The sequence below is a fragment of the Anomalospiza imberbis genome, chromosome 11, assembly GCF_031753505.1.
Source record: "Anomalospiza imberbis isolate Cuckoo-Finch-1a 21T00152 chromosome 11, ASM3175350v1, whole genome shotgun sequence".
NCBI lineage: Eukaryota > Metazoa > Chordata > Aves > Passeriformes > Viduidae > Anomalospiza > Anomalospiza imberbis.
In genome coordinates, this window is record NC_089691.1 from 10,095,453 (window position 1) to 10,107,850 (window position 12,398).

Sequence of the window (12,398 nt, forward strand, 5' to 3'; positions counted from 1 at the left end):
GGCTGGATAAGGATGCTTTCATTACATCTAACCACAGCTGCAATATAGAGTAAAGCACACAAGAGAATTTAGAAATTGGTAAAAACACTTGTTTCAGCATTATAACATTGAAGGCAAGAAACCTTTATCATTTTTCCCCTGCAATTAATGTAAGTAAGGATATAACACTCAATTACTTTAAAAAAACATAAAGGCAATCTTAGAGCACTTCCAAGGCAAAAGGCTTGAACACAATTCAATCAGAATGTTGGAATCTGTTATTACTTACTCAGGTATAAATTCCTATCAGCCTGTAGAACAAAAGTCAGACCTAAAACCTCTAATTGCCATAATCAAAATCATCCTAGCTAACACAATCCCTAAACCATTAAATACTTACCTCAGTGTTTACATTTGACCCTCACCATATTCTTGGAGCTAAAATGAAACCTCATGAGAAGCTCACCAGCAGGCCAGCTCAGCAGATGTAAGACACAACACAAAGAATGCAACTGTGCTGCTTTGATGGCTCCAGCAACCTCAGAATGAGGCCTCAGCCACGTTGGGAACAGTAGCCATTTATAAGCTTCCAGATTTGTTTGAGATTTATCACCTAATTTCAAGGCCCTAGAACCATGTGTGACAAAATTAATCATATTATTAATATAATTGGCTCAGAGAAAGCTTGTTGCAAGATCTATCAAAAAATCCCAACAAAAAAAAATATTAGAACTTGTTTTCCTAAAACGTGACACAGATTTACTCTCCAAAATTACAGCTCCATGGAAAATATCATTTATTACTGATCTCCATGCTTGCATCTGGTAGAAATATGTCTATCTGCAAAATGAACAAAGAGTTTCTGATTCTGGTTAGTTAAACATGAAAACTGCACTGGATAAATTTATATTATTTTAATAACCTGATTACCTAAATTGGTGCTATAGCCTTTGAAGATAAAGTGATTTCAGGACTGGTCCTTTTGCTTTTAACTTATGGATATAATTCTCTTCCAGACTAAGCTTTTCCACTTGAAAATGTTAGTGCCACTGGCTGCTGTGCCCCAGCCATCAGCTGGATGTTATCACTGCTCCTCTGCTCCCTTATCCACACCAGGAAAGGACAACCAGGCTGGCCTGATGAATGGGCACTCATCACTACTGATGCTAACCTGGCTCAGCTGGCTTGAAGTTGACAAGATTTCTTCTGCTGATGGATCTGGGGGGTTACAATCCCAGCAGAAAAAGAGCAGCAAGTGGCTAATGGTGGGTGGCACTAACATCCTCAGCTGGCACAGCTGCACAGCTTAGGCTGGGGACAGATCTCCTCATCCATTCTGGTGTGCTGTGGAAGGAGCCCAGCTTCTCATCCCTCTCCCCTAGGAGAATATGACCTCTTCAAACCCTTCAGTAACACTGTTCAAATGAGTACCTTGCTCATTTTAGTAAACAAGTTCTGGTTTAAAGTAAAACTAGTGCATAAACTGTGTAGCTAGCTTGGCTGGCTTTGGTAGAACTCAGAGCCAAGCTGAAGAGCTCATGGTCTGGCCAGCCAGATGTGCTGAAAGGCTCCAGTGAAATAATCACAGCTCTTCTGGAAAACAGACCTATACATATTTGCACTGGCTAATTGTCTGTAAAGCAAAGATCAAAACAGGAAGAAAATGAAACAGCAAGGCTCTGCCATTTCTGATATGCAGGGACGTTCCATCACCACTGGAAATGAGCAATTAGCCCAAGATATGTTTTGAACAAATAAGAACATTGATGCCAAAACAGATGACTAATTAGAGTGGGACAGTATAGTGAAATCAGAAATATTAACAGGCATTTCTTAGCTTTTTCTAATTCATTACATTAGTATTTACTACTAGAGAAAAAGTATACAAATAGGTTAATATTGTCAAAACAATCCCAAGATGCAAATATGGAACTTAATTAAATCACATGAACCAGTGTTTTCCTTATCTTTCTGTGGTTTTACTCTCTGTTGTAGAATTGTTTATAAATTATCCTGCTTCAGCCCGTGATTTGAGGCTCATACTCAAGACACTCCCACCCTGCCCAATGCCTTTACTCTGTCAGAAAAAGGAAAGGAATATGCAAGGATGCTGGAACAGCCAAATGCTTTTATTTGTTTCTTTGCACCTACACCCCCCTCAGCTCAGCCTGAGCTCCAGACACCACTCCCTGAAGATCTGTTGCCCTTATTGAAAGTGTGTGATTTGAAAACCTGCTCCCATATAGAACCAGTGCCAGAAGAGCAGAGAGCACAACAGAGGGTGTGGATGTGACTCCAAACTGGCTCCAGGCTTGTGGCTGGGGGGACTGGCTATCTCTGACAGCAGTCATCACCTCTCAGAGGTTTTCCTTGAGAAAACCAAGAGACAAATGCAATGACAACTGGTATTTCATTGATGTTAAGTAAGTCAGCACAGGGAGGTTTTCTTACTTTTTTTCTTATTTTTAAAGTGGTATTACAGTATTGTAACTAATAGAATATTAAAAATAGATATTGGAAGATTTTAATTAGGTATAATTTTCCATCCTTTGACAAACATTTTCTCTTGTATTTTTTCATAAACTTCCCAGGACAATTTATATTGTTTATTCAATTTTTGTTTTCATCTTTTAGTGTTCAATTGTAAAATCTTACATTCAAAAGTTTATGGCATATGACCTTTGATTAGGTCAGGAGGTACTTTTGCTTCCAAACAAACCAGGACCTTCCAACCAGAATGATCTGCAGGAAGTCCCACATTCACATACCCTAATATTCACTAACAACCCTTTTAAACTGTTTTCAAAACAAATAAAATAACAGTAATTTCACAAATTCTCATGATAATTTGTAGATGTGAAATCCAACACAATGCAATTCATCACTGAATTCATACCTTTAGAGCAGATTTTTGCTATTTTTTTCAAGATGTCGACAGCTTCAGATTTTAAAAAACAGCCAGATGATTTGATTACTTGTGTGAAATCAGTAATTAACTATTCCAGTTTACAACAACTATAGCATTTCAAAACAAAGATGAAAGCTGTGAAAACGCATACAGCCTCTTCTCACTTTCTGCAGTGTTTAAAACCACCCTGGTATGTTATTTATTTTTACTATGGAAGATTATAAAAGAGCACGACTGATGATGATGGTACGCCCTGTGATTGTTGTCTTCAGACTGACCGCATCAAAAGCTTTGAAGTTCATCAGCTACATTTTCTCTTCTTTTATACACTTTCTGCACCTGCAGTGAAAAAGCTGAGGCCAAAGTTCAAGCAGAATGGCCTGACTCACACAGCTAAAATACAAGGGAGAGACAAAAAACTATTAAATTTATATAATTAATTTCCACAGTTACACATGAGGGTGATTTGGTGCTTCATAAATACAATGTTTAAGATTAGATAAATGCCTGTCAAAGAGCATCTAGTTCATACGAATAATTTTGAGAATACATTTGTGTATATACACTGGTGCTATGAATACTATGTGTGTGTATTATGAATAGAAAAATCAAAAGGAAGAAACTTTGAGTAAAAACTGAACAGTACTGAAATAAATAACAGGGCTTTCATTAACTTAAACAGGCCTAGAGTTTCAACTTCCAGCCTTAACGCTGATGTAAAGTGATTGACATATTGCCAGTATATAATCAATAAAAAATAACCAAATACATACAGCTAAACAAATTCCTACTTCTAATGAAAACCCTCTGTCTTCAGCAGTGAGCAATTAATATCTAAAAATACTAAGAATAGTATTGAAATCTTTAAGAATAAAAGAAAGGTAACTTTTAAACAAATATAAAATGTCCCAATAAAAATAAAAGCTATAAATGTCTTCCACTAAGAATAAAAGTATTTTAACAGGAATAAAGACTAGTCACAAATCTGTCCACAGTTCAGAAAACAAACATTGCTTGGGAGGTTCCTTCTTTTGTTTAGTAAAAACTAAGTTACAGTTCAACAACAATCATGCCTAAAAATTCACAAATCCAAAATGCCCTTGGGCTCCAGTCAATGTAGCAACACCCATTTATCTAATTAAGCATAGAGCTGGTATTCACACACTCAATGAGAAAATTAAAATGAACACTGCAAACCGTCATGCTCCTTATTTTTCCCTTGCCTTGCATGCTACTGATGCTCATTTCAAAGCTAGCATGTTTTTTCCAAAACAAGCCAAACAAAAAGAAAAATAAATTATTTACCAAAGTCCTAACTTGAAATAATGAAAACAAAAAGCAGAACAATAGCTAATAGTTAATGTCTTTAAACATACCCTTTTATAGCAACATGACCAAATTTTGTTTTGCTTTGTACTGCTAGCTTTAGCAAGCACATCTTGAAAGAGAACTGTTCACCACATCTCAGCAAAGACAAATCTAGGCACCACATTTGTTTTATAACAGCCTTCTCCTCCTCCCTGAAGCATATGTAACACATCCAATAGCTTGAAGTGAACAGTGAATATTTGCCTGAGCAATATTCTTTCATCCATGTTGCAGACAGTTTCTGTTTTGAAGGAGTTTTTTACTGAATGGCACTGATGCCTTGTGAAGTGTCTACACAGTGTCTACTACTGCCAAATTTTAAATTTACAGACTTTATGGGCTGCTCCTAAAATGAAATTTAGCCAGTCTAGCCTTATGATCCTACTTCCAAAAGCACTAGCCATCAGCTGCGGCCCGGCCCAGGCTTCAGTCACTCTCTGCTTCACGTGTGAAGGTAACCCTGCTCTGAGGATGTCACAGCAATAAATTTGTCCAAACATTCCTCAGCATCTTTTCAAACATCCGATCTACTTCACATCTGACACAGAACGCAGTCTACAGTACTGTACAAACAAAATACTGTACAAACAGGTTTTGTGCCGAGCTCTCTCTCACTCGTGGACAGCTTGTGGCAAAGCCTGAACTGTTTTTCCAGCGTCTGCTGCACTTCAGTGCTTGGAAACTGGAAAGGGAAAACAAGCGCTTGTGTTCTACCTGCACTCCTCAGCCGTGCCACAAAACATTTCCTGAGGGTCACATGGCTTCAGTTACCCATGACAGATTGCTATATAGGCTTAATTCTTAAAACTTATCATCACCTCATGATTTTCTTACTTTTTTTTCCTCTGTAAGGGTGAGGAGAGGGGAAGAGATCCCGTTTCTAACAAGATTTGAGCGCTGCAGCTACGTTGGCTACTAAATGGGCTGGCCAGGGAGATTTCCCTGAACACTTTTGCCTGTTCCCTAACGAGTAACCACCTCTCTTTAACCTCAGAACACTTCCTCATCCTGAAGTTTAAAGGGATTGCACTGGTTTTTTTTTTAACTAAATAAGTTTTAAACATAATTAGAGACCAAATCTGCTCCATCTTTACTGAGGCAGAGTCCCACCTCATGGCCTCCAGAAAAGCTTTGATTGCATAAATCAATCATAACCATTAGTCTTGAAACAAAACAAGATCAGAAGGCAAATATTTTGGTATATCGGGCACTTATGTTTTTTGGTAGGGAAAAAAATCCTCTTAAAGAAAAATCAACTATAATTGAAAAGCATATAATCTATTTTACATTGTTCTAATAAATGCTAAATAAATATTCCCTCAGTCTCTTGTCAGCCAGCTTTCAAAATCATTGTATTCGTTATACACAGGTTTTCTTAAAACAAATCAAATGTGGGTTTGAGTCTCTAAAAGGGCAAAAATATGCTTTGGTTCATAAACACGTTCCATGTTGCACTGGAAATGCAGTCACAGTTTAAATAATTTAAACTGTATAACCACAAATTAGGACAAATATACAAAATACAAAATAGTAAGGTGAAGATTTTTTCTAGAAGCCCATATTCTTGCAGTTCAAATACTTTTAAAATTAAATTGTTTCTATTCTATTTTCCTCTCCAACATAAAATATATTCCTCATGTTCATTCTCATTGCATCCCTTGTTTTCTTCATGTTCACAATTAGCTTTTGATAGATGTCTGCAGTAACAAAAAAATACATAGAAGATTTCTAAATAAGATGGATATACACCCAATTTAATTTTATCGATGCTGATTTTTAGTATACAGTTAGTTGACTGAGGGATTTGATTCCCTCAGCCGTACTACTTGTTATGAAAATCAGCAGAGTGTGAGAGGTAGAATGGTAAAAAGCCAAAAGCAACATAATGTGTGGAAGATTTAATAAGACATTAATCTTTGCTTATGTGAGTAAATTTTGCTCCTCTGAGCAGGCCCACTGAAGTAAATAAAACTGTTCCAAACTGTTCCTGTAAGAAGTTGTGAGCAACATTTTCTACAAGCAATCCACCAAAGCCTGGTGTCTCAGCAACGCTGAGACCACGGTGATTTTGAGCTACAAATTACCCACAGCTTCCAAGGCAAGCCCCAAACAAGTGGATATGCATCAACCAATACCTGACACACCATGACAATACAGTGTTTACACATAATTTGAGACAAACAATTCAAGCTGCACTTTGTACTCTTGAATATGACAAGCAAATTATTGCAGGGATGTTTCAGGAAAGAGTATGTCTTGCACAGACAGATTATGCTTCCCTTACTAAATATCTGCTACTTGTTTTAAAATGTCACTAAAACATTTCCGCTAAAAAGGTAGTCTCACGTTTTTCTATGCATTTCATAAATTCTGTTCTAGTAAAACTGCATGCCTAATCTGTGGCAAAATTTCCTAAGTATCAAACTTTCATACACATTCTGCAAAGATATTGCAGTGCTCTTACAGGGATTTTAGAGATGGTACAGCAAATTAAAACTAGTTTAAAGAACTTACCTACTGTTAAAAAGAAAATTGTCTAGACAGATACAAATACATGTCTTTTAAAGTTCTGTACCCACCTACACCTTTAGCCACAATAAAATATGAAAAAAACAAAACCACTAGACCATTAAACCATTAGACACAGTTTCTCATTTTTCACTGCATATGAGAAAACATCCTTACAGCATTCACAAACACACTTGTCAAGAAACACACAGCTCCATGCAGGGTAAAAGAAAACATAACAATTAGACTGCAACATGAAAAAGAGAGAAAAGAGAGTTTCTCACCCCTCAAAACAAAACTGGAACTTTGGTTTATAGGAACGGCTATGCCCATATACCCTCCTCATCATCCTGTGTGCCAGACATGAGGAGATGCACAGAGAAGGTGTTGGCATTGGAATGAAAGAAAGAAAGAAAGGTTTGTTACTTTGGTGCATATAAAATACAATTTTCTTGGCTGTTAACAACGTGACTTTTTTTTTAATATAAGCCAGTGAACACAACTGAACAAGCTTGTGTTACATGTACAAGAATCTGCATCTATAGCAACCGAAAAAACAACAACAGTGATGTAAATTTTCTTCCCTCCCAGTTAAAACTGTGTAGGAAGATGATTATAAGATTAAATATTAAAAGATTATCTATTTTTTAATTGCGTGCAATTCAAACTAACATTGAGGGCAATAAAAAAGGTCAAAAACTTTAAGTAAGCAAAAAAAATTAATCAAATTGTCTTACATTTTATTAAAAGATACAAAACTGCTGAATAACCAAAACATTTATCTTTAACAAAGTAAAAATACACTTTTCCAAAATACTATCAATTAAATTATCTTTTCAACACATGTTAAACACTGCTCATTTTTGGATGCTATTAAATAGTTTTTCCCCTTTTTTCCAGTTTTGAACCATTAAGTTTATTCATTTCGAGTTTTAGGGATAAATAACATTAATGACAAATACAAAAATTCATAACAATTTCTTGAATTTGCTTTTAAAGCAGGTTAATTTATGGTAGATAAGTTGAAAGCAGAAAGTATTTCTTCACATTTATTCTAAGCTTGAATTTAATAACAAAATACATTTTAATAAAATCTAAAAACTAAACATGAACTAAACCAGGAGATTGAAATGTTCTTCCCCAGATACACTGAGATTGCAATTTTACAATGACTCTTTATCTGTACACACAGAGATGTGTGTGCACATGCACAGATATCTCTATACACAGTTCCACTCTGCCCAGTGATGTGATACTCAGCTGCTAGAACTTCAAGGTGCACAGCAGTGTTTTTCATTTAACTCTGGATTTCAAAATCAAATAAAATTAGATCATTTTAGCTGTCCTTAAAATTCACCCATTAATATCTTAGAAACATGAAAAAAAAAATCCATTCAATAATTTCAAAACCTTGAACGTTAGCTGGTGTAACATATATTGCTGGCACTTAATTAAATCTAAAAATTTAATAAAATGAATGGTAATTAATTATGATTGAAATGGACAGGAATTTTAGCCTGAAAATATACACTGCCAGTATCACTACTGTTCCCAACCCATTCTGGAATAAAAAAGAGCTCCCAGATGTCAACTGTTATTAAAAACCAGATGCTAAGATAGATGTCTTGCATGTTGCTGAATTAAGTAAAGAAATCTGACAGTCCACTATAAACTTAGCTATCATTTAACACAGAAGAAATGTGGGTAAATTTTTTAAAGTTGACTTGAAACACATCTGAGTTATAAGGTCTGCACAAATACACCAAAAAGCAAAGGCAGAGTAAGGCCTGAATATCCTAATTTATTTTTTAAACAAAGGCACAGATTCTTTAAAACTTCCAATGAGCTGGGTTTGCCTCACTGAAAACACAATAATTGCCTCTGAATTCTGCAGGAGCCACTCCTGGTCAGGCCCACTAATGCTAATTGAACTGACTTTCAAGTTGACAAGAGTTTTTGTCAGAGTAAAGGTTGAAGAAAGAGTGAAGGATTTCTTTTCCACTGACTAGTTTGATCCTATTTCACTAACATAATACATTAGGTTAATCTTTGGTGATATCCTTAAAACCAGCAAGAAATCAACAAAATGGATGCTACAAGAGGTTACAAAGTGGCTCCTCCCTTAACTACACACCGCTGGTTTACTGTTTAGAGTATTGAATTCTTCAAACAGGCAGACATTCATTTTTACTTCAATTATTTGTGCCATCTCCTTTTGGCAGAATTCTAGAAGAGTTGAAAAATCAAATATTGTCAAATATTTGTAAAGAGTTTTATGGGAAATTAAAGACAAATATAGTTTGACACTGATCCTGATATACAAAAAGCAATAAATTAAAAGCTGGAGCTCAGTTAATGTCAATCAACGTGGCTTTATTGAGCACCAGCCCTGTCAAAGTAACTTTCTATCTTTTCCAATTACAGAGAGACTCTTTGATAAGGTAAGTGCTTTGAAATAATATGCTGAGATTTCTGTAAGGTATTTGATTATGTGCCACATGACACAGTGTCAGAACAAGTAGCTCTGTACTGAATGAATGTTTGCTGGAGAAGGAAGGGGACCCACAGATATCTTTCTCATCCCAAACTTGTTCCATATACCCATGATCTGAAAGAAAAGCTTAACAGTCTTCTTGGAAAAGTGAACAGATGTGGAATTCTTTGAATAAATGTTATCAGATATATATATACATATGCCTGAAATCATGAATCCACTATCATAATTGGAAAACATATAGGGCAGGCCTAGAAGAAAGGGAAGTGCTTCTGAAATCAAGGACATCAAAAAGGTCTTTACAGGTCATGGTGGAAATGAACACGTGTACAACGTTGGATTTACCAAGATAAATACAGGCAGAGAAAGAAAACTCAGAACTTTTGCTGCATCTCTAGACAGTAGCATAAGACCATTCAGAGAATTTCACATCTGGTCCTCATGTCACACTCTTGTGAATATTTGAAAGACTGTAAACAGATCTGGAAACAGCTAGAAAATTATTGAAAAATAAACTTGGCAGTGAGAAAAAGGAGACTCAACTTAATGGATCCCTCAGAAAACATTAAAGGATTTTCTGATCATTAGTAAGTAACACAGAGAAAAAGAGACAGATCTTTTCTCTAGTAAAAAACATCTAGATAGAGATTTAGAGGATGTAGTTACACTGTAAATACAGGATATATTTTTCAATAATTTGTCATTTCTGGATGATTTGAAGATTTCATACCAATTCTTCGACACTTTCTAAAAGATATGGTTAATTATATTAAAATTAATGTTGAAATTATAGATTTGATGAAGAAATTATTGAGTAGTCCACATTATGATCACAGTCCACTTAACCTTCAACAGCTACAATTAAGAAAAATCCTCTTCCATAATTTTTTTCTCACATCTGTTTCAATGAAAATGTGTGCCATGATCCATCTTATCCTGTACAGAAAATTTTATTACACATTTTCCAATTTTTTTTATCAGCAATTTAATAAAATTAAGCAGTGTTCTGTCTTGACATAAAATTGAATAAAAATATTAATAAAAAAAAAAACCCAAAAAAAAAAAAACCACTAAAACCCCCAAACAATAGCATCACTGTATTTTAAACTTTTAATACTAAGAACAACCTCAAAACCAGTCTCAACTGGTGTAAATCCTAGCTTACAGTTACAATTTTTTCTATATGGATAGGAACAAGTACCCAAAAGCACTGGATAAAAAGCACATAAGAATCAGGACTGTAATTTTGACAGGTTCCATGAATAAAGTATTGTATCAAGAAGCTAAGGTTTGGTGCCTCAGTGCAAACAGATAATTAAGTGAATACAGAATTCTTCTCTGAAGTTCTGAGACAAATAAAATTCACTACTTATTTTTGCATTCTTGACACACAGTGAAGCAAAATAAAAGCTGCAGTTCTGCCTTATCATTTATTAATATTGGAACAGAGGATTCCAGAAGTATGCTTAGTTTTTCATATCAGTGTGTGTATCCTACAGAATCATTAATCTATGGCTCTTTCAAACAATAAACTGCAATCAAGCAATTTTTCATTAATGTTTGTGTACGTTAACTGCTTTTTAAACTTGGATCTTTCATTGGTTTATAAGGTCAAGAACAGCAATTCAATGACAAAAACTGCAAAGCAAAATCTCAGTTACTGACAAGCGAAACAGGAAAACACCCAAAGTTTGAGAGATACCATTTGACTTGAGAAATTAGTATACACACTTGCCATAAAATTGTTAACAATTTGGAGTGTTTAAAATATTGAATGCCTTGTATTTTTAGGACAGACATCTCAGCATCTAGTTTGGACCTGTATTTATAGTAAAGTGGAATCATCTCAAATACTATTAAGGCCTTTTACAAATAATTGATTTTATTTCATATTTTTGCTTTTTTCTTAAATTTCTGTGCTGCTGTTTACTATAATTGCCTACTATCTTAAAAACAAGTATCTGCTGTCACTAAATGTGATTTACTGCTCTGATCCAATTGCCACAAAACCTCAAATATGGCTTCAAAGTATCAAAATGAGGAAGTTAAAAAACAGTGGTTGGAAAACACTACACGCAGATGTAAAAGGCTTGTACAGAGACATTTTCTGTTTTGTTATTGGAGTGTATCTCAATGCAAGCTTTGCAGGGAGATTTCTTAGCCATCAATTCTCTAAGGCTCATCTGTGTCAGCAGTAAATTTGAGACAATGGCCTCCAGGTAACAGGGACTACCTCACACAGCAGGTTAGAAACAAAAGAGAACTTTAATCATGGTCTACACAATAAGGTCTATCTACAAAATTTTAATAATCAGATGCCAAAAATTTTCAGCCCAATCATTGCCATTCTGCATGTAGCATATTCTTGATCACTGGTGAGCATAGAGTAGCTGCAGGAGGTAATAATTGTGTTCCAACAGCAACAGATCTACAGCCCCTACAACGGTCCTGAGAATCACCTCTATACAATACACCTGTCTTGGGGTGTATTCTGAAATAATTTTGCCCAAAACTGTTCCCTTTAGCAATTTCACAGTGTTGGAGGACCTCCTGGAATGTATCTTACATTTAACTTGAATCAAACAGGAACTTGGGGTGCCCAATCCAACACCACATGTGGATATGAACCATATGCAAGAAGTGGGAATGACCAGGAGGATTTGATTCAAATCTGCATTCTTGATGAGAACTAAAACCCCAATGTAGGTGCACTCGAAGACTACAAAAGAAGTCTGCATTACTATGTGGCCATCTCATGAAAATATGTGCATAAAATTTGGTTAGAGCACAACCCCCTGCACTCCTGTGGCATGCAACTATCTTTATAAAATCTATTTAAAAAAAAAAAAAAAGTCCTGATCTCCTCCTAGCTTTCGCAATACAGGCAACATTAAAAACTTGATGAGTTAAGCTTTTCTGGCTCTCTTCCCACAATAGGAGACCCTTCCTGACAAGGCTCATCACATTTCTCTTTCATGTCCTGCATGCTAAGAATTAATGTCTTAACTTGGGTTAAATAAATCTAGTGATAACCTGCTCATCTCTACAACTAACTTTCTGATGACTGATTTACACTGCTCTCCTTATTATCTACAGCCTCTAATGGGTCATTAAACATGTAACTGCTGGCTCTGAACTGTG

General features: G+C 35.4%; 1 protein-coding gene across 16 annotated transcripts in view; it reads right to left on the reverse strand.

Annotated features, from left to right (window-relative positions):
* The window catches only part of ERC2 (ELKS/RAB6-interacting/CAST family member 2), a 414,962-nt gene that overhangs the window by 100,479 nt on the left and 302,085 nt on the right, over positions 1-12,398 (reverse strand). For 15 of the 16 annotated variants that reach the window (XM_068201794.1, XM_068201809.1, XM_068201804.1 and 12 more), the window contains one exon: positions 7,048-7,113. In XM_068201794.1, the coding sequence (XP_068057895.1) occupies positions 7,087-7,113 (27 nt within the window). In that variant the 3' untranslated portion in view covers positions 7,048-7,086. Of the gene's footprint in view, positions 1-5,382; positions 5,953-7,047; positions 7,114-12,398 lie in introns of those variants that run through there. The other variant, XM_068201795.1, reaches the window with a different exon arrangement.